Source organism: Balaenoptera ricei, chromosome 7, assembly GCF_028023285.1.
Source record: "Balaenoptera ricei isolate mBalRic1 chromosome 7, mBalRic1.hap2, whole genome shotgun sequence".
Lineage (NCBI taxonomy): Eukaryota > Metazoa > Chordata > Mammalia > Artiodactyla > Balaenopteridae > Balaenoptera > Balaenoptera ricei.
The window spans coordinates 82,893,362-82,919,858 of NC_082645.1; the positions used below are offsets into that span (position 1 = coordinate 82,893,362).

At 37.0% G+C, this 26,497-nt stretch overlaps 1 protein-coding gene across 2 annotated transcripts in view; it reads left to right on the top strand.

Moving 5' to 3' along the window:
• The window catches only part of CCDC150 (coiled-coil domain containing 150), a 117,133-nt gene that overhangs the window by 70,398 nt on the left and 20,238 nt on the right, over nt 1-26,497 (top strand). The window contains exons 15-19 of one of the 2 annotated variants that reach the window (XM_059927316.1): nt 17,728-17,835; nt 22,696-22,824; nt 23,724-23,893; nt 24,947-25,040; nt 25,836-26,005. In XM_059927316.1, coding sequence (XP_059783299.1) covers nt 17,728-17,835; nt 22,696-22,824; nt 23,724-23,893; nt 24,947-25,040; nt 25,836-26,005 — 671 coding nt within the window. Of the gene's footprint in view, nt 1-17,727; nt 17,836-18,904; nt 19,232-22,695; nt 22,825-23,723; nt 23,894-24,946; nt 25,041-25,835; nt 26,006-26,497 lie in introns of those variants that run through there. The other variant, XM_059927315.1, reaches the window with a different exon arrangement.

Here is a 26,497-nt window from a genome sequence, read left to right on the forward strand (position 1 = left end):
GGGGGGTGTGGAGAGTGACCTGTGCTCGCACACAGGCTTCTTGGTGGCAGCAGCAGCTGCCTTACTGTCTCATGCCCGTCTCTGGGGTCCGCGCTGATAGCCGCGGCTCGCGCCCGTCTCTGGAGCTCATTTAGGGGGTGCTCTGAATCCCCTCTCCTTGCACACCAGGAAACAAAGAGGCAAGAAAAAGTCTCTTGCCTCTTCGGCAGCTCCAGACCTTTTCCAGGACTCCCTCCCGACTAGCTGTGGTGCACTAGCCCCCTTCAGGCTGTGTTCACACAGCCAACCCCAGTCCTCTCCCTGCGATCTGACCGAAGCCCGAGCCTCAGCTCCCAGCCCCCGCCCGCCCCGGCGGGTGAGCAGAGGAGCCTCGTGGGCTGGTGAGTGCTGGTTGGCACCGATCCTCTGTGCGGGAATCTCTCTGCTTTGCCCTCCGCACCCCTTTTGGCTGTGCTCTCCTCCATGGCTCCGAAGCTTCCCTCCTCTGCCACCCGCAGTCTCCACCTGCGAAGGGGCTTCCTAATGTGTGGAAACCTTTCCTCCTTCACAGCTCCCTCCCACTGGTGCAGGTCCCGTCCCTATTTTTCTGTCTCTGTTTGTTCTTTTTTCTTTAGCCCTACCCAGGTACGTGGGGAGTTTCTTGCCTTTTGGGAGATCTGACGTCTTCTGTCAGTGTTCAGTGGGTGTTCTATAGGAGCAGTTCCACGTGTAGATGTATTTCTGATGTATCTTTGGGGAGGAAGTTGATCTCCGCGTCTTACTCTTCCACCATCTTCTCTGGACTGATGTTGAATTTTGTCAAATTCTTTTTCTATGTCTGTTGAGATGATCATGTGATTTTTATCCTTTCTTTTGTTAATGTGGTGTATCACATTGATTAATTTGTAGGTATTAAACCATCCTTGCATCCCTGGAATAAATCCCGCTTGATCATGGTATATAATCCTTTTTATAATTGTTGAATTCAGTTTTCTAATATTTTGTTGAGGATTTTTGCAACTATATTCATCAGAGATGTTGGCCTGTAATTTTCTTTTTCTGTGGTATCTTTGTCTGATTTTTGGTATCAGGGTAATCATAGGCTCATAGAATGAATTTGCGAGTGTTCCCTCCTCTTCAGTTTTTTGGAGCAGTTTTGAGAAGGATAGGTATCAGGTCTTCTTTATATGTTTGGTATTGATAGAATTTCCCTGTGAAGCTGTCAGGTCCTGGACTTTTGTTTGCTGGGAGTTTTTTTTATTACTAATTCAATTCCACTACTAGTGATCAGTCTGTTCAGATTATCTCTTTCTTCCTCATTCAGTCTTGGAAGATAGTTTGTTTCTAGAAATTTATCCATTTCTTCTAGGTTGTCCAATTTGTTGGCATATAGCTGTTCATAGTATTCTCTTCTGATGTTTTTTTGTACCTCTGTGATATCAGCTGTAATTTCTCCTCTTTCAGTTATTATTTTATTTATTTGTGTCTTCTGTCTTTTTTTCTTAAAGAGCCTGGCTAAAGGCTTATTGATTTTATTTATCTTTTCAAAAAACCAGCTCTTAGTTTCATTGATCTTTTCTATTGGTGTTTTTTTTTAGTCTCCTTTTCATTTATTTCCTCTCTGATCTTTATTATTTCCTTCCTTTTGTGGACTTTGGGCTTTGTTCTTTTTCTAATTCCTTTAGATGGTATGTTAGGTTGTTCATTTGAAATTTTTCTTTTTTCCTGAGGTAGTCCTGTGTCGCCATATACTTCCCTCTTAGGACTGTTTTTGCTGCATCTCGTAGATTTTGGAAAGTTGTGTTTTTATTTTCATTTGTTTAAAGGTATTTTCTGATTTCCTCTTTGATTTCTTTACCTACCCATAGGTTTTAATAGCATGTTGTGTAGTCTCCACATGTTTGTGGTTTTCCCATTTTTCTTCCTGTAGTTGATTTCTAGTTTCATACCATTGTGTTCAGAAAAAATGCTTGATATAACTTCTGTTCTCTTAAATTTGTTGAGACTTATTTTATGGCCTAGCATGTGATCTATTCTGGAGAACATTCCACATGCATTTAAATTTTATTTATTTTTTATTTTTTTTCATTTTTGGCTGCATTGGGTCTTCATTGCTGTGCACAGGCTTTCTCTGGTTGCGGCACGCGGGGGCTGTTCTTCATTGCGGTGCACAGGCTTCTCATTGCAGTGGCTTCTCTTGTTGTGGAGCACGGGCTGTAGGCACATGGCCTTCAGTAGTTGTGGCATGCGAGCTCCAGAACGCAGGCTCAGCAGTTGTGGCGCATGGGCTTAGTTGCTCCGCGGCATATGGGATCTTCCCAGGCCAGGGCTCGAACCCGTGTCCCCTGCATTGGCAGGTGGACTCCCAACCACTGCGCCACCAGGGAAACCCCCATATGCATTTAAAAAGAATGTGTATTCTTCTGTTTTTGTATGTAAAGTCCAGTATATATCTATTAAGTCCAACTGGTCTAATGTGCCATTTAAGACCACTGTTTCCTTATTGATTTTCTGTCCATTGATGCAAGTGGAAAACTCCCATACTGTTATTGTATTGTTGTCATTTTCTCCCTTTATGTCTGTTAATATTTGCTCTATATGTTTAGATACTCCTGATTAGGTTCACCTATATTATGTACATATATGTTAATGAAAGTTAATCCTATTCTTGTACAGATCCCTTTATTATTATATAATGCTGTTTGTTGTCTTTTGTTATAGACTTTATTTTAAAGTCTACTTTGTCTGATGTGAGTATTGCTACCCCAGCATTTTTTTCCTCTTCCATTTACATGAACTATCTTTTACCATCCCCTCACTTTCAGGCTGTGTGTGTGTCTCTGAGATGAGTCCCTTACAGGCAGTATATAGATGGGTCTTCATTTTTATCCAATCAGCCACTCTATGTCTTTTGACTGGAGCATTTAGTCCATTGATATTTAAAGTGATTATTGATAAGTGTGTACTTATTGCCATTTTGTTACTAGTTTTCTGGTTGTTTTTATAGTTTTTCTCTGTTATTTTCTTCTTTTACTTCCTTCCCTTGTGGTTTGATGATTTTCTTTAGTGGTGTGCTTGTATTCTTTTCTCTAGTTTCTGTGTATCTATTGTAGGTTTTTTATTTGTGGTTACTGTGGAGTTCATATATGTTGACCTAGAACTTTATGTGCTTATTTTAAACCGATAGTCATTTAAGTTCAGGTACATTTATACACTTTTAAAAAGCTACATTTTTTATTCCCCTCCCCCACATTTTGTGTTTTCAATGTCGTATTTTACATATTCATGTCTATCCCTTAAGTATTTATTGTAGTTATAGTTGATTTTATAATTTTTGTCTCTTAATCTTGTACTAGCTTTTTTAAGTAGTTGATCCACAACCTTTACCTTATATTTGCCTTTACTAGTGGGATTTTCCTTTCCTATAAATTCTTCTCGTTGTAGCCTTTTCCACTTAGAGAAGACCCTTTAACACTTGTAACATCAGTTAGATGAACTCTCTTAGTTTTTGCTTCTCTGAGAAGTTCTACCTCTCTCTTTCAATTCTGAATAATAATTTTTCTGGGTAGAGTATTCTGGCTTGTAGGTTTTTCCCTTTCAATACTTTAAATATATCATGACCACTCCCTTCTGACCTGCCAAGTTTCTATGGAAAAATCAGCTGATAGCCTTATGGAGGCTCCTTTGTATGTTACTCTTTATTTTTTTTTTCTTGCTGCCTTTAAAATTCTCTCGTTAACTTTTGCCATTTTAATTATGATATGCCTTGGTGTGGGTCTTTTTAGGTTCCTCTTATTTGGAACTCTTTCTACTTCCTATACCTAGAAATCTGTTTCTTTCTTCATCCTCAGGAATAAATTTTTTCAGCCATAATTTCACCAAATACATTTTTAACCTTCTTCTCTTGCTCTTCTCCTTCTAGGACCCCTAAGGTGGGAATGTTGTCCCAGAGGTTCCTTCAACCATCCTCATTTTTTTAAATTTGTTTTTCTTTTTGCTCTTCTGAATTGGTGATTTCCAATATTGTATCTTCCTGATTACTTATGCATTCTTCTGTATCTCCTAGTCTGTTATTAATTCCTTTTAGTGTATTTTTCATTTCAGTTATTATGATCTTCAGCTCCAACTGGTTCTTTTTTATATTTTCTATTCCCTTGTTAAAATTCTTACTCTGTTCATCTATTCTTTTCCCAAGTTCAGTTAGCATTCTTATTACTAATGCTTTGACCTCTATATCTGGTAAATTATTTATCTCTATTTCATTAGTTGTTTTTTCAGGGGTGTTTTTTGTTCTTTTGTTTGAAATAAATTCTTTTATCTTCTCACTTTGTTTAACTTTCTGTATCTCTAGGTAAAAGTTACCTATCCCAAACTTAAAGGGGTGTCCTTGTGTGGGAGTGTCCCTGTGCAGTCTGCTCGTGTCCAGTGGCTTTGTTGGGAGAGCTGAATCTGAAGTGAGCACAGGGTACATCTTCCCCCATGGTGTGCTGGCAGTTACCACATTGGTGGGAGGTAGGACCAGAGACGAAAGGGCTAGAGCCAGAGCCAGGTGTGAGCTGGCACTTCTCCTATGCTCACTGGCTATAGCCACCCTATCAGGTGTAGGGCCAGGTATCAAGGTGCTGGAGCAGAAGCCCTAAGGGTCAGGTCCAGGCTGGTTTTGTTCCCTCTTAAGTGTGCACTCCCCCTCCCCTCCAGCAATGGCAGCCTTCGCCCTAGTGGGCAGCTCCATCAGGGCAAAAGGGTCCAGAGTAGGTGCCTAGTGTGGCTGGGGTATGCACTGGGATGGTCCCAGCATATCAGGAGGAGTTCCAAGTAGCTCCTGCCCCACCACTTCTGCACACACTGGTAAAGATTGCCCTCACCCTATTCAGATGCAGGGCCCAGTCTGAACCGCTCCATCTCCCTCAAGTGCTTATCCTCCTTGACAGTGGCAGCAGTGGGGAGCTGCTCCAGAGCAAGAGGGCCCGGAGCTGGCATCCGTGCAGGCTAGGGCAGTTGTTGGGGTGGTCTTGGGAAACTGGCCAGAGCCCCAGGCCATTTTTAATCTGTTTCCTCTACCTTATTCCTGGGAGTAAGCAAGCATGTGTGCACTGTTCAGGAGCAGAGTCTCAGTTTCTTACAGCTCTCTGGTATGTCCCACTGATTTTCAAACCAGCTAGTGGGATTCATCTTTCCATTGTTGGTCCCCAGGACTGGGGTTCCTAATATGTGGTTCAAGCCCCAAAATCTCCAGGGAGGATCTCTGAACCTGTGATATCCCCTCCTCTTCTGTATCCCTACTAGGGACATAGGTCCCGACCTGATCACTTCTCCCTTCCTACCAAACTCTGTGGATCTTTCTTTGCAGCCTTGGTTGTAGACAACTTTCTGCCAGTCCCCAGTTTGTTTTCACTGAGAGCTGCTCCACATATAGATGTATTTTTGATTTGTTTGTAGGGGTGGGTGAGCTCAGCATCATCCTACTCCACCAACTTGATTCCCTCCATCACATATGTTCTCCTTTTTGCAGAATTTTTATAACATTCCTAAAAAGAAATAACCCTGGAAATTGAGATGCAAGGCAATAGAATTGACTTGTGCATGAGATGATACTGTTCTTTCACTCCATGTGGGTTTTGTCCCTAAAGTGTCCTCAGAGCAGGAAGCTTGCCACTAATAAGGCTAGACCTGCCTTAAACCAACTTCAGTAGAGACACTGAAGTCTAAATTAGTGGTTCTCAGCCTTAGCTACACAGTAGGCTCCCCTGGGGAATTTTAAAAACTCTTTATGCTAGGAGGTATATGATGTCTGCCATTTACTTTGAAACGAACCATTAAAAAAAGAAAAAAGAAAATAGTTTGATAGATCAATAGAGGAAATGATGGATGGATATATGATAAGTAAGTATAAAAATGTTAATGGTTGAATTTGAATGGCAGGTGTATGCACATTTCAATTTTTCTGTATATTTAAATTTTTTCATAATAAAATATAAAGGGAAAACTTCCCATGACCGGGCTTGCACCCCAGAGCAATTAAATCAGAATCTCAGGGAGTAAGTCGTAGGCTTCAATACTTTTTAAATCCCCGGTGATTCCAATGTGCAACCATAGTTGAGCACCACTGGACTGAATGATGTGAAGTGAAGTCTGGTTAGGCTTGGCAGCTATAGAGCTGACTGAATAAGTAATCTCCCTAGAGATTTGCCGAACACCTCAGTGTTAATCTTATCTCATCTGCCCAAGGGACTTACCATAGGGTTAGCAGACAAGATCCAGCCCAGAAATGGCAGGAGATCTGAAACGCAGTTGATAAACCATGGTTGTGAAACAGTATGTCGTCCAATAAAAAGATAAAGCTATTTGGCCACTATTTGTGTGCTTTTAATTAATATTTTCCAGAGGCAGCGATGCACTTAATTAAGTATAATCATCTTTCCTTTGTAACCTTGCACAAGTCTTAGTTTTCTTGTTTCGTCTTATTCACCTATGAAATGAGCTGGGGAAGTACACCTCTCTTATTTACTTCTCATTGGGAAAGGTGATCAGTGTAATAGGCTGGGTATATACTTTCTCCTTTGTGACACTAATCATCTCATAGAAGCTGTGGCCCATGATTTTGACCTGCTTTTAGCTTTCCCAAGAGAAATGAAGTATATTTCTAAGTGTGTGGGAAAAATCTTAAATACTCATAGCCAAATCTTAAACCCTTGAAGCCAAATTTTAGCTGGGAGTGGAATACATTTTAAGATTTATTAGTGAGTCTGATGTTACCTATCTAACCTTTTAAACCTTGATTACATGTTAGAGATCATCCTTATAATCTTAAGGAAAATACATGCCTTTTTTTCTGCACATATTCCTGTAATAAGGGCTGAAGCTTTTTGATAGCCTTTGAAAGGTGAAACACATTTGAAACTATTGATTCACTGGTGTTTTTATGTCATGCCTTGGGTTGGCACATTCCAAAAGGCACTGACCTCATCAGCCCAAGGGAAAGTGCTCTTATATAGCACATTATTTTTTTTTTTTAATTGACAATCTTGTGTTAGTTGCTGGTGTACAGCAAAGTGGCTCAATTTTATATATATGTGTGTGTATATATGTTCTTTTTCATATTCTTTTCCATTATACTTTATTTAAAAATATTAAATATAGCTCCCTGTGCTACATAGTAGGACCTTGTTGTTTATTTTATACACAGTAGCTTGCATCTGCCACTCCCAAACTCCTAATTTATCTTCCCCCCGCACTTTCTCCTTTGGTAACCATAAGTTTGTTTTTTATGCCTATGAGTCTGTTTCTGTTTTGTAAATAAGTTCATTTGTATCATATTTTAGAGTCCACATATAAGTGATATCATATGGTATTTTTCTTTCTCTGTCTGACTTACTTCACCTAGTATGATAGTCTCTAGGGCCATCCATGTTGCTGCAAATGGCATTAGTTCATTCTTTTTTATGGCTGAGTACTAGACCATTGTGTGTGTGTGTATATATATCCGTATATATGTACATACACACACATCTTCTTTATCCATTCATCTATCGATGGATATCTTGGTTGCTTCTATGTCTTGGCTATTGTAAATGTATACCATATTACTCTCACAAGATAATCTAAAAGAAGAGCTACATATTAAATATAATCAAAACAATAGTCTGCTGTGTGTTCTCTCAATTGAATTATAATCGATTAAAATATCACATATGAACCATATTAGATAAAATATTACATTGTCAAAATTGACTTAATGATGTAAATACCGGGTTTTAGATTTTAATGCAGACTGTCAGAAACTGTCACCTCACAAACATGATTTCAGTTTCATATATAGTGCTGTATACTATTGCATTATCTAAATATGCCCAAATGTATTTATCCTTTCTTTTTTTTTTTTTTTTTTTTACAGGGAACTCAATTTATTCCCTCTACCTGCATTTGTATCTTTCACTGAAAATTATTATTTTAAATTCAAACAGAAAGTCACAAAAATTATAATCATCCTCATCAGTTCACTCAGTCCCATGTAATTAATTTTTTTTCATCTTGATCTTTTGTTAGCACTTTTATGAGTTCATCAGTTTTTCATTAGAGTTCTGAAAATGCTTATTCACTCAGTTCAGCAGTACAGTCAGTTACCAGAAACCTGTACTTCTCAGAGTCTTTTCCATGAATTCCTTGAAGATGAAACCCTTTTATAGGAACATATTTGCAAAAGCATCAGAGTACACCCAGGACTGTCTGTAAATGACAAAAGACTTAAAAATGACCACGGTTAAAGATTTGATGAAAGCTCATAATAATGCAATTGACAAGGAAATTTAGTTACTTCTGAGATATACATTTTAAAGTGATAACTAGAATTATGACTTATAACATTCTACCAGAACATATAAGATTTTTAGAAATTTCATGTAATGTCTGAAACATTTATATTAGCATATTTCCATACAAATAACCCAATGAAAGTTTAGTATTAGTTGTTTTGTTTGTTTGTTTTTTTGTACTGCAGGTTCTTATTAGTCATCAATTTTATACATATCAGTGTATACATGTCAATCCCAATCGCCCAATTCAGCACACCACCATCCCCACCCCACCGCAGTTTTCCCCCCTTGGTGTCCATATGTCTGTTCTCTACATCTGTGTCTCAACTTCTGCCCTGCAAACTGGCTCATCTGTACCATTTTTCTAGGTTCCACATACATGCGTTAATTTACGATATTTGTTTTTCTCTTTCTGACTTACTTCACTCTGTATGACTGTCTCTAGATCCATCCACGTCTCAACAAATGACTCAATTTCATTCCTTTTTATGGCTGAGTAATATTCTATTGAATATATGTACCACAACTTCTTTATCCATTCGTCTGTTGATGGGCATTTAGGTTGCTTCCATGACCTGGTTATTGTAAATAGTGCTGCAATGAACATTGGGGTGCATGTGTCTTTTTGAATTATGGTTTTCTCTGGGTATACGCCCAGTAGTGGGATTGCTGGATCATATGGTAATTCTATTTTTAGTTTTTTAAGGAACCTCCATACTGTTCTCCATAGTGGCTGTATCAATTTACATTCCCACCAACAGTGCAAGAGGGTTCCCTTTTCTCCAAACCCTCTCCAGCATTTGTTGTTTGTAGATTTTCTGATGATGCCCATTCTAACTGGTGTGAGGTGATACCTCATTGTAGTTTTGATTTGCATTTCTCTAATAATTAGTGATGTTGAGCATCTTTTCATGTGCTTTGTGGCCGTCTGTATATCTTCTTTGGAGAAATGTCTATTTAGGTCTTCTGCCCATTTTTGGATTGGGTTGTTTGTTTCTTTAATATTGAGCTGAATGAGCTGTTTATATATTTTGGAGATTAATCCTTTGTCCGTTGATTCGTTTGCAAATATTTTCTCCCATTCTGAGTGTTGTCTTTTCGTCTTGTTTATGGTTTCCTTTGCTGTGCAAAAGCTTTGAAGTTTCATTAGGTCCCATTTGTTTATTTTGTTTTTATTTCCATTACTCTAGGAGATGGATCAAAAAAGATCTTGCTGTGATTTATGTCAAAGAGTGTTCTTCCTATGTTTTCCTCTAAGAGTTTTATAGTGTCCAGTCTTACATTTAGGTCTCGAATCCATTTTGAGTTAAATTTGTGTATGGTGTTAGAGAGTGTTCTAATTTCATTCTTCTACATGTAGCTGTCTAGTTTTCCCAGCACCACCTATTGAAGAGACTGTCTTTTCACCATTGTATATCTTTGCCTCCTTTGTCATAGATTAGTTGACCATAGGTGCGTGGGTTTATCTCTGGGCTTTCTATCTTGTTCCATTGATCTATGTTTCTGTTTTTGTGCCAGTACCATATTGTCTTGATTACTGTAGCTTTGTAGTATAGTCTGAAGTCAGGGAGTCTGATTCCTCCAGCTCCGTTTTTTTCCCTCAAGACTGCTTTGGCTATTCGGGATCTTTTGTGTCTCCATACAAATTTTAAGATTTTTTGTTCTAGTTCCGTAAAAAATGCCATTGGTAATTTGATAGGGATTGCATTGAATCTGTAGATTGCTTTGGGCAGTATAGTCATTTTCACAATATTGATTCTTCCAATCCAAGAACATGGTATATCTCTCCATCTGTTGATATCATCTTTAATTTCTTTCATCAGTGTCTTATAGTTTTCTGCATACGGGTCTTTTGTTTCCCTAGGTAGGTTTATTCCTAGGTATTTTATTCTTTTTGTTTCAATGCTATGGTAAATGGCAGTGTTTCCTTAATTTCTCTTTCAGATTTTTCATCATTAGTGTATAGGAATGCAAGAGATTTCTGTGCATTAGTTTTGTATCCTGCAACTTTACCAAACTCATTGATTAGCTCTAGTAGTTTTCTGGTGGCATTTTTAGGATTCTATATATAGTATCATGTCATCTGCACACAGTGACAATTTTACTTCTTCTTTTCCAATTTGTATTCCTTTTATTTCTTTTTCTTCTCTGATTGCTGTGGCTAGGACTTCCAAAACTATGTTGAATAATAGTGGTGAGAGTGGACATCTTTGTCTCGTTCCTGATCTTAGAGGAAATGCTTCCAGTTTTTCACCATTGAGAATGATGTTTGCTGTGGGTTTGTCATATATGGCCTTTATTATGTTGAGGTAGGTTCCCTCTATGCCCAGTTTCTGGAGAGTTTTTATCGTAAATGGGTGTTGAATTTTGTCAAAAGCTTTTTCTGCATCTATTGAGATGATCATATGGTTTTTATTCTTCAATTTGTTAATATGATGTATCACATTGATTGATTTGTATATATTGAAGAATCCTTGCATCCCTGGGATAAATCCCACTTGATCGTGGTGTATGATCCGTTTAATGTGTTGTTGGATTCTGTTTGCTAGTATTTTGTTGAGGAGTTTTGCATCTATGTTCATCAGTGATATTGGTCTGTAATTTTCTTTTTTTGTAGTATCTTTGTCTGGTTTTGGTATCAGGGTGATGGTGGCCTCATAGAATGAGTTAGGGAGTCTTCCTTCCTCTGCAATTTTGTGGAAGAGTTTGAGAAGGATGGGTGTTAGCTCTTCTCTAAATGTTTGATAGAATTCACCTATGAAGCCATCTGGTCCTGGACTTTGGTTTGTTGAAAGATTTTTAATCACAGTTTCAATTTCATTACTTGTGATTGGTCTGTTCATATTTTCTGTTTCTTCCTGGTTCAGTCTTGGAAGCTTATACCTTTCTAAGAATTTGTCCATTTCTTCCAGGTTGTCCATTTTATGGGCATAGAGTTGCTTGTAGTAGTCTGTTAGGATGCTTTGTATTTCTGCGGTGTCTGTTGTAACTTCTCTGTTTTCATTTCTAATTTTATTGATTTGAGTCCTCTCCCTCCTTTTCTTAATGAGTCTGGCTAATGGCTTATCAATTTTGTTTATCTTCTCAAAGAACCAGGTTTTAGTTTTATTGATCTTTGCTATTGTTTTCTTTGTTTCTATTTCATTTATTTCTGCTCTGATCTTTATGATTTCTTTCCTTCTGCTAACTTTGGGTTTTGTTTGTTCTTCTTTCTCTAGTTCCTTTAGGTGTAAGGTTAGATTGTTTACTTGAGATTTTTCTTGTTTCTTGAGGTAGGCTTGTATAGCTGTAAACTTCCCTCTTAGAACTGCTTTTGCCGCATCCCATAGGTTTTGGATCGTCGTGTTTTCATTGTCATTTGTCTCTAGGTATTTTTTTATTTCCTCTTTGATTTCTTCAGTGATCTCTTGGTTATTTAGTACCGTATTGTTTAGCCTCCATTTGTTTGTGTTTTTTATGTTTTTTTTCCCTGTAATTCATTTCTAATCTCATAGCGTTGTGGTCAGAAAAGATGCTTGATATGATTTCAATTTTCTTAAATTTACTGAGGCTTGATTTGTGACCCAAGATGTGATCTATCCTGGAGAATGTTCCGTGCGCACTTGAGAAGAAAGTGTAATCTGCTGTTTTTGGATGGCATGTCCTATAAATATCAATTAAATCTATCTGGTCTATTGTGTCATTTAAAGCTTCTGTTTCCTTATTTATTTTCATTTTGGATGATCTGTCCATTGGTGTAAGTGAGGTGTTAAAGTCCCCCACTATTATTGTGTTACTGTTGATTTCCTCTTTTATAGCCGTTAGCAGTTGCCTTATGTATTGAGGTGCTCCTATGTTGGGTGCATATATATTTATAATTGTTACAGCTTCTTCTTGGATTGATCCCTTGATCATTATGTAGTGTCCTTCCTTGTCTCTTGTAACATTCTTTATTTTAAAGTCTATTATATCTGATATGAGTATAGCTACTCCAGCTTTCTTTTGATTTCCATTTGCATGGAATATCTTTTTCCATCCCCTCACTTTCAGTCTGTATGTGTCCCTAGGTCTGAAGTGGGTCTTTTGTAGACAGCATATATATGGGTCTTGTTTTTGTATCCATTCAGCAAGCCTGTGTCTTTTGGTTGGAGCATTTAATCCATTCACGTTTGAGGTAATTATCGATATGTATGTTCCTATGACCATTTTCTTAATTGTTTTGGGTTTGTTTTTGTAGGTCCTTTTCTTCTCTTGTGTTTCCCACTTAGAGAAGTTCCTTTAGCATTTCTTGTAGAGCTGGTTTGGTGGTGCTGAATTCTCTTAGCTTTTGCTTGTCTGTAAAGCTTTTGATTTCTCCATTAAATCTGAATGAGATCCTTGCTGGGTAGAGTAATCTTGGTTGTAGGTTCTTCCCTTTCATCACTTTAAGTATATCATGCCACTCCCTTCTGGCTTGTAGAGTTTCTGCTGAGAAATCAGCTGTTAACCTTATGGGAGTTCCCTTGTATGTTATTTGTCGTTTTTCCCTTGCTGCTTTCAATAATTTTTCTTTGTCTTTAATTTTTGCCAATTTGATTACTATGTGTCTCGGCGTGTTTCTCCTTGGGTTTATCCTGTATGGGACTCGCTGCACTTTCTGGACTTGGGTGGCTATTTCCTTTCCCATGTGAGGGAAGTTTTTGACTATAATCTCTTCAAATATTTTCTCTGGTCGTTTCTCTCTCTCTTCTCCTTTTGGGAACCCCTATAATGCGAATGTTGTTGTGTTTAATGTTGTCCCAGAGGTCTCTTAGGCTGTCTTCATTTCTTTTCATCCTTTTTTCTTTAGTCTGTTCCACAGCAGTGAATTCCACCATTGTGTCTTCCAGGTCACTTATCCTTTCTTCTGCCTCAGTTATTCTGCTATTGATTCCTTCTAGTGTAGTTTTCATTTCAGTTATTGTATTGTTCATCTCTGTTTGTTTGTTCTTTAATTCTTCTAGGTCTTTGTTAAACACTTCTTGCATCTTCTCGATCTTTGCCTCCATTCTTATTCCGAGGTCCTGGATCATCTTCACTATCATTATTCTGAATTCTTTTTCTGGAAGGTTGCCTATGTCCACTTCATTTAGTTGTTTTTCTGGGGTTTTATCTTGTTCCTTCATCTGGTATATAGCCCTCTGCCTTTTCATCTTGTCTGTCTTTCTGTGAATGTGGTTTTTATTCCACAGGCTGCAGGATTGTAGTTTTTCTTGCTTCTCCTGTCTGCCCTCTGGTGGTTGAGCCTATCTACGAGGCTTGATGGGAGACTCTGGTGGTGGGTAGAGCTGACTGTTGCTGTGGTGGTCAGAGCTCAGTAAAACTTTAATCCACTTGACTGGTGATGGGTGGAGCTTGGTTCCCTCCCTGTTGGTTGTTTTGCCTGAGGCAACCCAACACTGGAGGCTACCTGGGCTCTTTGGTGGGGCTAATGACAGACTCTGGGAGGGCTCACGCCAAGGAGTACTTTCCAGAACTTCTGCTGCCAATGTCCTTGTCTCCACGGTGAAACAGAGCCACCCCCCCCCACGCCTCTGCAGGAGGCCTTCCAACACTAGCATGTAGGTCTGGTTCAGTATCCCCTGGGGTCACTGCTCCTTCCCCTGGGTCCCAATGTGCACACTATTTTGTGTGCGCCCTCCAAGAGTGGGGTCTCTGTTTCCCCCAGTCCTGTCGAAGTCCTGCAGTCAATTCCCACTAGGCTTCAAAGTCTGATTCTCTATGAATTCCTCCTCCCGTTGCCGGAACCCCAGGTTGGGAAGCCTGACATGGGGCTCAGAACCTTCACTCCAGTGGGTGGACTTCTGTGGTATAAGTGTTGGCCAGTCTGTGGGTCACCCACCCACCAGTTATGGGATTTGATTTTACTCTGGTTGCGCCCCTCCTACCATCTCGTGGCTTCTCCTTTGTCTTTGGATGTGGGGTATCTTTTTTGGTGAGTTCCAGTGTCTTACTGTTGATGACTGTCCAGCAGCTAGTTGTGATTCTGGTGTTCTCGCAAGAGGGAGTGAGAGCACGTCCTTCTACTCCGCCATCTTGGTTCCTACTCAGTTTATCCTTTCTTATGTCGATGGATATTTAGGCAGTTTTCAATTGTTTGCAAATAATGCTGATATGATGAATTCTTGCACATGTCTTTGTACTTATCCAAAATATCCTCTATTCTAGGTATAATTCTTAGGAGGAGAATTGCTGGGTTGTACGATGTACATAAATTGAAATTTACTAGAGTTTGTCAAATTTCTCCTAAAAGTAATTATACCAGTTTAGAAAGCAGTCTATATAAGAGGATGTATAGTGTCATGTGTTAACATGGATGAATCTCATAAAATAATACTACATACTGTTTAGGGATACATTTATAGTAAAATTATTAAAAAAGAATAGGAATGATAAAACACCAAATTCAGGATAGTAGTTAACTCCAGGATGGAAGAGATTTAGTTGGATTAGGCTACACAGAGGGTTTCAACTATATTAGTAATGTTTTATTCTTTTTCAGTTGAGTGATGAATAGAAGGGATATTACTGTATATGCCTGAAAGATTTCCAGCATTTTTTTTAATAAATTTATTTAATTAATTAATTTATTTTTGGCTGCGTTGGGTCTTCATTGCTGCACTCAGGCTGTCTAGTTGCGGTGAGCTGGGGCTACTCTTCGTTGCGGTGCGTGGGCTTCTCATTGTGGTGGCTTCTCTTGTTGCGGAGCACAGGCTCTAGGCCCACGGGCTTCAGTAGTTGTGGCTTGCGGGTTCTAGAGCGCAGGCTCAGTAGTTGTGGCGCACAGGCTTAGCTGCTCCACAGCATAGGGGATCTTCCTGGACCAGGGATCGAACCCGTGTCCCCTGCATTGGCAGGAGGATTCTTAACCACTGCACCACCAGGGAAGCCCAACGCTTTTTTCTTGTCTTTAAACATATGTTAGCGCTTTATGCTCACTTTAATCTACCACTGGCCCCATCAGTCTTATACCAACTGGATTCAAATATTATGTTAGCTGCCTAGCCCCTTAGGAGCAGCTACATTTGTGACCTTAATTTAGAGATTATTTAAAGGTTTTGTTTGGTTTTTTTTAGTAAATTTTTATTGAACTATAACATATTATACAGAAAAGTACACAGGGTACAGCTAATGGATTTTCACAAAGTAGAGGTACCCATGTGACCAGCACACAGAATATTCCCAGCACCCAGAACCCATTTCATAGCCTTTTTCAGTCACTATCCCCCATGATGTTACTATCCATCATCCTGACTTCTAATACCCCAGATTAATTTTTGAACTTTATATAATAATCCAATATATACTTTTTGTGTGTTTTGTTTCTTTCACCCAGCATTATAATTGAGAGATTCATCCATGTTGTTTGTTGTTGTACTTCTTTGGTTTGAACTGCTGCATGGAATTATATGAATATTATTAAGGGTGCTGTGCTGAAATTATCAGTTTTATGAATGTATTTTCATACTTCTAGTCAAAATACATAACTCTGGCAGTTTAGGTTGTTTCAACTCTGTAGCTCATTTCAAACTTTGGGGTAACGTTGTAGGCTTGTCCCACTTTATTTCCAACTTATCATATGTATCGAAGAAGAAAAAACCTAGGAAATTTATTAATAGCATTAATTTAGAATACTTGCATTATAAAACACATAAAAATAAGTTTTCCTTTTCATCCATTTCTTAGGTATCTCACAGTTTCTATAGTGTTATGTTTTTATAGTTTTATATTAGAAAATATATGTAAGGGGCAATATTAGGGTAGGAGATTAAGAAGTACAGAGTACTGTGTATAAAATAAGCTACAAGGATATATTGTACATCACATGGAATATAGCCAATATTTTATAATAACTATAAATGGAGTATAATCTTTAAAAATTGTGAATCACTATGTTGTATAGTTGAAACTTACATAATATTATAAATCAACTATACCTCAATTTTTTAAAATATGTATCTATATATATTTAGATCATTTGAAACAATAGGAGGATATGACCTTGACCTAAATACCAGTATTTCCGAGACTGCCTGGTAAGCTAGCTATGGAAGCTACTTGGATTTTAATGACACAGAAACATCAGATCTCTGAGGGCAGCAGGATTTATTTGCTTCTGTGTTCTTCCCCATTTCAATGTCCTGAATTAGAAATCCTTCCAAAAAAGAAACCCAGTATAAAAATTAAAGTGCTTTATAGATGAGAACATGCCATCTGACAAGTTTCAGGGCATTTTATTGAGTACTCTGAGACTGGGGGTAGCATAAATTACCTGAGAAATATTGTGGAATAAGGATATTCTGTGTTTTGTTTGAAGAGAGGCAAATCTAAAATTCTTGAGTGTTCATCAGTATTTTCCATGGAGTTTTAAGGTTAACAGAAGTTTGCTTACATTTAAAATGAGAATAATTGTTGAATCAATACCTCCCTTTAGAGGCAGCCATTCTAATTCTGAACCTTAAGTGAATACACTTAAGGGGGAGCCATGGAACATGTTTTATACTGTACACTGGAAAAGAGCACCAGAAACAGGCAAAGATGAGAAAAAGAAGGATTCTGCTGATGGAACAAGAGAGATTTCCTGAGACAAAATGTGTTTTCATGTAGCCTTTCTAAAAAAAACTAAATATTAGCACTCAAATTTTAACAGTTCTTGAAAACAATCAGTGGCTACAACCAAGAGGAGTTTGCCCTTCAGAGGTGGGAAACAAGAAAAGATACTGAGAGAGGAAAAAGTTGATTTAAATTAAAAATTTTGGATGAAATTTTTTCTGATTTCAGAGATAGGCTCAGTAATGTTAATTGTTGATTTGTATTGAGAGGATTGGGAATAAAAGGAAGAAAATGTAGAAAAACACACAATTTGGAGATTTGTAAGTAAATATTAATGATTTTATTCCCCCAAATCATCTTTTCTTTAAAGTGAAAGATGTGAGTAGTCAGCTTTATAAGTTAGTTTTCAAGTATAATTCAGCCTATAAGAATTCTGTTAATTCAACTTTTGTAATTCTTTGTGGGTAAACACAAGACTCTTGTCTCCTTACATATTGACAATTCTAATTATCCATACTCAGAAAGGGTTTTGAATACTAGATACCACAATTCCTTTAAAATTGAAATATTTTACCCACAAAGTTTCACTGTTAATATTCATGAGTCATGTTAATCTGGAGTTTCCATAAATGCTATAAACCAAATGAATTATCTCAGTACATGTATAGGGCTATAGTCTACTTTTATTTGTTGAAATAGCTATTTTAGTTGAAATAGCATCATTAGAAAAACTTAGGATTGCTTTTTACAAGTTTTAAGGATTTTCTGTGATTTTTTTTTTTTTTTTTTGCAAAACTTGTGACATCTTTTTTTTTCTGTTTTGGAGTATGTATATGTATATTTCATTAATGAGACTTGTTTCTTTATTCTTCTGTTTTTCCTCTAGATAAAAGTTAAGCAGCTAGAAGAACAACTACATTCTTTTACGGAGACCAGTTCACAGAATGACCATCTACGCAAGTTGAATAAGGCACTAGAGGGCAGATATGCTCAGGTGTGATTAATAGCTATAAAACAGATTGCTTCTATGTTGTTTTAATTAGCTTTTAAGAAATTGGTGCCTTTCTCCCCACCTCACCATATGATCCCAGAAAGATGAGTATTCTCTCACTTGACTCAATTTATCAAAAAAATTTTTAAACACCCTCGATGCACAAGGTTCCACTCAACCACAGAAGAATGCATAAAGATGCCTGAAGCAGTATTGGGACATTCAACTTGCTTATGCTCTAATTGCAGGATTAGTAATGTACTCCGCAGACTTTATTATAGAATAGAAGGTTATGCCTTTCAGAAACAAAATAGATTGTATTGTGAGCATGCATAGGGAACATCATTATGATGAAAACATCGAGAATCTCTGTCATAGAGGAAGTGGTTTTTTAATTTGAGCCTTAAAACTTTTGGCAGACGTGAGGAACCAAGTATCTTTGGGTTTTTAATTACAGGCAAACGCAGAACTCGTTGCCAACAAGATACACCTGCAATAGCACACTTGAAAGAGGTGTTAGTAGTGAAGGTGCTTACTTGTTAGCATGGTGGCTATTGAGACTGAAAACCGTTCGTAGGTCACATAACAATTTAACATATGAACAGAAAAAATTAGATGAAGAAGATATATAAAACATTTAGTGAAGAAAATAATCCAGGAATATGTTACTAAAAGAAAGTGATTCATTTCAATGATTTACAAATTTATCACATTATTTATTTTTAATTTTTAACACTCAGTGTAAGCATGTGTAACTTCTTCAACTATAATGTTTGTGTATGTATACCCTTGGTAACCAAGGAGCTAGAATGTGTCTTCAAATGGAATGCTGCTAGGGTTCTAACAGTCTGACTATACTGGTAAAGGGGACCTCGTTAGATACGCTTTGTTTCTTCCGTAGGACATACTTTACACTAGTATTTTCTTCATTCTGAAAGCAAAGGAACACATTTTTAAGTATATTTTCCATCCCAGCTTCATTTAGAACGTTGTGTTGTTTCTCATAGTAAAGGTGGGGCACTCACTGAAAAGTAATTCTAGGTTTAGTTGATTTTGTCTTTTTAAATTGGTGATGCCTCCAAGAAGAAGGAAGTCTCCAGAGAGGCCTGCGTCTTCAAGATTCCTTGAAGGCTATAGGCCCCATGTCAACAATGTAAAGGAACGAACTCCGTCAGTTGGTTTGCCCAGTGTTACGCCAAACCCTACACGCCACGTGACCTTTGCACCTACCCTGACTTCTGTGAGGTCTTCTCAGGAGATGGGAGACTCTAGGATCTCTCTAAAGACTCTTTTGAATGCCATTAAAACCATGGAGGGAAGACTGGAAGGTAAAATAGACATTCTTGCCTCAAGACCATTAATAAATGATGAGCCACCAAATGTTCTTTACCGGGATTCGGTAAGTGAAGGCCACAAATTAAATCATAAGGAAATTTCAGGTTTATACAACAGTGAAGAAAAGTAGTAACATCTAGAAAGATAACGTTTGGAGGTGTGAGTCACCACAAGGAAAGAACTTCTTCACAAACAGGAAAAACTGATGATGTAGATCAAAACCATCTTTCTGGTGATTGCATACTTAATTTTTGTTTTGGACACAGAAATGTCATATTTGGCTTAAGAGTAACCATTGAGATTTTTAATCTAATTTTCACTTTAAAAATTAATGCTAATAGTCTTAACATTTACAGTAAAATGGGTAAAGCGTGATTTTAAAGTAGAAATACATAAACAGAAGCCCTGAGAACTTGAACACTGGAAAATACTTTCCAAAGAAAACTTACTAGAGCATCCATCTTTGTTTGGTATTTAAAAATAGAAAGTACTATAGCTTGTCTTCTAGAGTTAACTACTATTTAGACCCTTTTTGTAAGCACTTTTGCTAGTGGCCTTTTCATATTTATAAATATTTTATAAACACTGGTAAAATTATAAAAACTATATTCTTCCTAATGTACTTTTCTAGAACAAAATCCAATAGGTTTTCAAAACCTTATAAGTTAGCATCTTTTGTACTATTCTTGAATCCTTACAGAAGAAGTTAAAGTATTTTTAATGTTACAGGTTAAAAGTTATAAGGAAGTATAATATTGAGGAAGATGTGGGGAAAAGGCATTCTTCTTTGCTGCTGTTTGGAGTGCCCTTTTCCTGTGGAGGGCAATTTGGCTTTGTTTATCACTTTATGCCCACAGTTGTACTTTTTCCTACAGATACACTGCTTGTACATAAGACATGTTTACAAGGTTACTTTCTGAAGTATTGTTTGTTATTAGCAAAAGACTAGAAAAAACCAAAATTCCATCAGTAAGAGGCTGGCTAAATAAATCATGGTGTATCCATAGTTTGGAATACTGTTTGAAGATATATTTATCTTGATCATAACATATCTATTATTAGGTTAAAACAGTCAAGGTTCAGAACAGTATACAGAGTATTTTACTATTTGTGTGCAAAAGGGTTGGGGCAATGAAGTATACATACATATTCACTTTTGAATAGAGTCTCTCTAAAATGAATCGTAATAAATTGGCAACATTATTTTCAAGGAAGGAAACTGAGTGGCTGGGAGATTTTTCACTTTATCCTTTTGTACCTTAAGAGTAATGTGAATGTGCTACCCATCCAGAATAATTTTATGAACATTTTATTTTCAACAGAAGTAAAAGTAGAGAAAGGATGGTCTTTTCAACAAATGTGCTGAAGCAATTTGGTATCATATGCAAAAACAAAAAACCAAAATACCTTTGATCCATACCTCTTACCATATATAAAAATTAACTCAAAACGGATGAAAACCCTAAAGGTAAAACCTAAAACTGTAAAACTTCTGAAACATAGGATGAAACCATTGTGATCTTGGATTACACAAAGATTTCTTAGATTTGACATCAAAAGCATGATCCATAAAGGAAAAAATGTAACATTGACAACGTATGCTCTTCAAAGACATTGTTAAGAAAATGAAGAGAAAAGCTACAGGCTGGGGGGAAAAAACATTTGCAAATCACATATCTGATAAAGGTCTTGTCTCCACAGTTTATTAAAAACTCTCAAAACTCACTAAGAAGGAAAAACAATCCGAAAAAAAAAAAAAAGAAGGCGCAAAGTATTTGAACACACGTTTCACCAAAAAAGATATATGGATGATAACTAAGCACTTGAAAAGATGTTAAACATCAGTCATTAGGGAAATGCAAATTAGAACTGCAGTGAGATACTACCACACACTATTAGAATGTCTAAAATTGAAAAACTGATTACCCCAAGTGTTAGCGAAGATGTGGAGGAACTCTCATACATTGCTGAAGGGAATGTAAAATCACTCAACCACTCTGGAAAACAGTTTGGTAGTTTCTTTAAAAGTAAGACATATTACTACCATACAACCCAGCCATTCCACTCCTATGCATTTACCAAAGATAAATGAAAGCATATATCTACACAAAGATCTGTATACAACTGCCCAGAGCAGCTATACTTGTAATAGCTTAAAACTGGAACAACTCAAGTGTTTAGCAGAATACTATTCAGCAACACAAAGGAAGAAGTATTGATACATAAAGAAGATTGATTGACTCTCAAACTAACTGTGCTGAGTGAAAAATCATTCAAAAATGAGTACATAAAATATGATTTCACTTACATAAAATTCTAGAAAATAAAAGTGAATTGATTGTGACAGAAAACAGGTCAGTGGTAGCCTTGGGTGGATGTGTAGGAACAGGGAGAGATAGAAGTGGGGGAAATTACAAAAAGGCATAAGGGAACTTTTGGGATAATGGAAGTGTTCATTATCATGATTATGGTTTATACATATATCAAAATTGTACACTTTAAGTATACATAGCTTATTGTATGTCAACTATATCTCAGTAAGGCTGTTTTAAAAAATGTGAATGTATTATACTAAAATTAATTATTTTTAAATGTTTAAAATAACATTCTTGAAATGACAAAAACAGTAGTGATAGAGAACAAATAAGTGGTTGCCAGGGGACATGGGATGAGTTTGGGGGAGGGTGTGAACACAGAGAAGTAGCACAAGTGAGTTCTTTGCGGCAGTGGAGCGGTTCTGTATCTTGATTGTCGTGATCACAGGAATACGTGCATGGGATCAAATTACATAGAGCTATGTGCATGTGTGCATACACAGATGAATGCAGGTTAAAAAAAATGGTGAAAATTGTAAGTTTTGTAGTCTAGTTAATCTCATTAAAGTCAATTTCCTGGTTTTAATGTTGAACTACAACAATATAAGATGTCATCATTGGAAGCAGGGAAAAGAGTGCATGGGGACTCTGCACTAATTTTGTAACTTCCTGTGAGTCTGTATTTCAAGATAAAGTATTTTTTAAAAGAGTAGTATTTAAAATAGTATGATGATCATCTGAAATAACTGTGTAGATATACTAAAAGTATTTCAGAGATGTAAGATTCTAATACTTCTAATTAGGATTAGGACACTATTTAGAACACTTCTGTAACACTATTTTCTTGACACTATTTAGTACTTATTCACCTTTGCTCTTATGATATTAATTTACATTGTATTTTCAAATTCTGTGATAATCAGTTTCTCCCCCGTTTTTCATCTTAGCATCATTGTCTTATCTCCCTTACCTTCATTCTGCGCTTTCATAGAGATTGACATATATTAGAGATTTGCCCATGTTTATTAACAGATTTTTTTTGCTTTGTAGTTTTAAGGGGAAAAACAGCTACTAAAGCTAGTTTTTATTTACAATAATATATAAGCATATTTAATTAAACATTTTAAATTTGGTTTCTAAATTGCTGTGTCTTATTCTAATTGCTGATTGTGCTTTGGGAGAATCATTTATCATTTCTTTTTTTTTTACTAAGGTGAAATCCATTCTTGAAAAGAATGAAGAGGAGCTCTCACGAGTTGTGAAGGGTCGTGCTGCAGCCCTGAAAGAGAATCAGAAGTTGAAAGGTGACCTCGAAGCTTTGGAGGGCAGGGAGAACAAGAAGGCAAGACATCAATCCTTTCTGAAGTCTGTTACTGAAATGAAGCGCTTCTGAAATCTTTCATGAGCCATATTCTTTCCTTTCTTGTTACCTTTAGTAAAAAAGAATGAGGATTGATCAGAGGAGGATTTTTTTTTTTCTCCTAAAGAAAGGGTAACTTTAGAAGAGCTCTAAAATATTTCCCTTAAAAATACATGATTTAACTCCCAATGGTTTTTTTTTTCTTCCTGTCTTAAAATAATCAAAAGTCCTATTTTTTTCTGTTGAAACACATCTGACCTTGGTAATAATAACCACCTACTTATGTTTTATTAATGTGATATAACACTGTTAAGATTTTATGTTAAATAAAATTACCAAATGCTTTCTGCTTAACAGTGTGTGTGCTTAGTGGGAAGAGAGGTAACATCCCAAACTTCTTGACAGCATGTGCTAGAGTTTGCCCCTCTGAAGAGGGCTGTGAGTTACATCATTCTTCAGCAGCTTCCACTTTCTCTTATGGTCCTTTTTCCTCAGATAATTCTGATGGCTTCAGATGTGTTATCTTCTTCTGACCCCATGGTAAGATAGCTGAGGAGGGCTAGCACAGGCCAGTCTGGGACCACCTCTAGACCCAAGAAGCTGTTGGTCCTTATATCTCTAGTTAATATATGTGCTGTGACACGACAATAGTTAGGACGCACTGCAGAGTTCTTCATAGGATCCATATGATCTAGGGTCTAGTTTTCTTTTTCTTAAAGTCAGAATAACTTAAGAAACAAAATAAATATAAAATATACTTTAATTATTCCTCTTAGCATTCTACCAGACCTGGTTTCCATACTCTTCTAGAAGTCATGGGACTCAGCAGAAGAATAACCAGAAAGGATCAAATATCTTTGTCTTATTTCATTTTCTGTTAGGTGGGAAACTTCCAGCGACAACTGGCAGAAGCTAAAGAAGACAACTGCAAAGTTACAATCATGTTGGAGAATGTGTTGGCTTCTCACAGTAAGATGCAAGGCGCTCTGGAAAAAGTGCAAATAGAGCTTGGGCGGAGGGATTCAGAGATTGCAGGCCTCAAGAAAGAAAGGTACCAGAGATTATTTTTCTGTCTTTGTACTTGTATTTTTCTGCTGCCTTGTAGTAAAGAACAGTGTGCAGTCAAGAAACAGTCACTTTATATTGAGTCCCTTGTGAAAATAAAGTAGTAAAAATGGTATTTAAAGAAGTAGCAAATTCAGGAAAATCTGGAATTATAAATAAAAATGATATCCAAAAATTCTCATATTTTGTAGTGATGTAAATAAGTATGTATTCTAGAAATTCATGTGATATATGCTGTTTTATCCTTGCTGTTTTCTACACCATTTATACCTGCCCTTGGGTCTACAGAACGGTAATTGTCAAGATTAAAGCCAAGTGTCTACTTCTGTTTGAATTAATTATCCATTTATTAGTATCCTATTTATTTTAGATGAATCATTCTGAGAACTACTTTTAGCCATGTTTTATAAGTGAACTCCTTTGAATGTTTCAAAAATTACATAATAGTTTCCCTTTTAGGTTAATGAACAAATGGTTTGAGTTTAATCAGACCTCTAAGACATATTGTAAAATATTAGTGGTGCATATTGCCTCTATGTTATGGGAGAATGAGTGAGTTTTATATTCTTCATTGTGCTTGTTTTTTTACATATTATGAATCTGTATTACCTCTGAACTTAAAAAAAGTCAAGGGGATGGTATTAAAAATAGTTTACTATTCACAATAAAATTCTAGGTAAAAAACAGAAATCTCAGCAGCAAGCCAGTCCATATAGAGGTGATATATTTTTGTACTAGTAACATATATAGTATAAAGTTACCGGCCCATAAGTTAGTCATTAACATGTACTGATAGTTTTAATATATAAAGCCAAATTGAATCATAAATGGGGCAAGTTTTTAATCCATAGGAAAATTAGTTTCTTAACCTGAAGCTGAGGCTACTAATTGTCACCTGCCAACTCTCAGATATTCTGATTATCTGTAGCCCACTACATATGCCATTTGGGCTTCTTGGACGGTGCCCTGTAACTCCCAGTGGTATCATTCCTAGGTGGTACTTCTCTATGGTCACTCTCCCTGTGCCCTTCACTTCTAGGGCTCTAAATCAACAGCGGGTACAGAAGCTGGAAGCAGAAGTGGACCAGTGGCAGGCGAGAATCCTTGTCGTGGACGCCCAGCACAGCAGTGAGGTAGAAGCCAGGTTCTTGTAGATGATGATGTTGACATTTTCTAGTTTGTTGGGATGTTGCTATTTTGGAAAAACGGAGTAAAACAATCGGGTAAATTTCCTTTCCATTCAAGTCTGAGTTTTGAACAGCGACATATTTCCAAATGGGAAATGGGTCTGCGATCTTACAGTGAACCATTTATCGGCAAACCAGGACCATAATTATGCCTAACTCTCTCTGTCTTACATGGTCTGCATTCTTTTCATGTATTAATGCATAAGTGAAGTTAAAGGGCTTAGAAAACAACATAACTTTAGTCAGAAGTAGCTAGAGTGATCCCATTAAACAAGGAGGCATACTCACATGTGTTTATAGGTGTACACACACATGAATATGTATCTACACGTATGCACATATATAAAATAGAGATATTTCCTATAAAAAGCTTTTTCTAGAAGGATATACAAGGAACAGTTGCCGGTTCTTATCTCTCTAGGCAGTGAAACCAGAGGGTCATAGGATCAGGAAGGGGAGTTTAACTGGTTTAAAACTTTAGAAATTAGGATAAATAAGTTGGCTCTATTTTCCAAAACTCTCTAGTGACCAGTGGAGCATACACTTCCCATCACCTTCTAAGAGTCTCCTAAGGACGGTCTGTAATAAATTCTCACATGTATATTCCAGGCATCTGGAGTCTTTGGTTCTGGTTCCAAATAATTATTGTTTCAAAGTTTAAAGAGTGAATATACAGTGTTATAGACTTCTTGTATCTGTTACAGTGGAATTAAAAATAATCTTCTTTCTTCTCTCTTTCAGATGGAGCCTCTACAAAAAGCTCTAGATGTAGCTAGAGAAGACAACAGGAAACTGGCTATGAGCCTGGAGCAAGCTCTCCAGACAAATAATCAGCTGCAAACAAAGCTTGACCATGTTCAAGAGAAATTGGAAAACAAAGAACTTGAGCGAAAGAATTTGGAAACCTGCAGGTAAGGGCAGTATAGTTGCAGTGAAATTAGGGAAGAGCCTCTGGGAGAGTAAGTTTGGCTAATTCACATAAACCAGTTAAACCCTTTTTCCCTACTTTGAGCTAGTTCTCCCAGCAGAGCCATGTGAAGGAAGCAGGCATAGTTGAGCAGAGCAGATATTAGCTGGCTGGGGTACGCTCCTTTTCAGCTCTTCCCTCATTTAGTGTCGGTCTTCTTCTGTACATGAAGGTTTAAACCAAGTTGGAAGGGACACTTACATGTTTCTGCCAAACCTTTTCTATCAGAAGCTTATGTGTCCTTTAAAAGCATGATTTGGAAAAGGAGAAACAGAAGCATGGATGGGAATAACCCCTCCAGGAGTGGGATGATTCCATTTAAGCAGCTGCTAAACCATTCATTGTTTTCAATTTTGTCCTGAGATTAGTTAGGTCGATCAAGTTCAGGTCAAGCCACTAAAGTTTTTTGTTAAACTGTATCTAGGCAAATAGGATT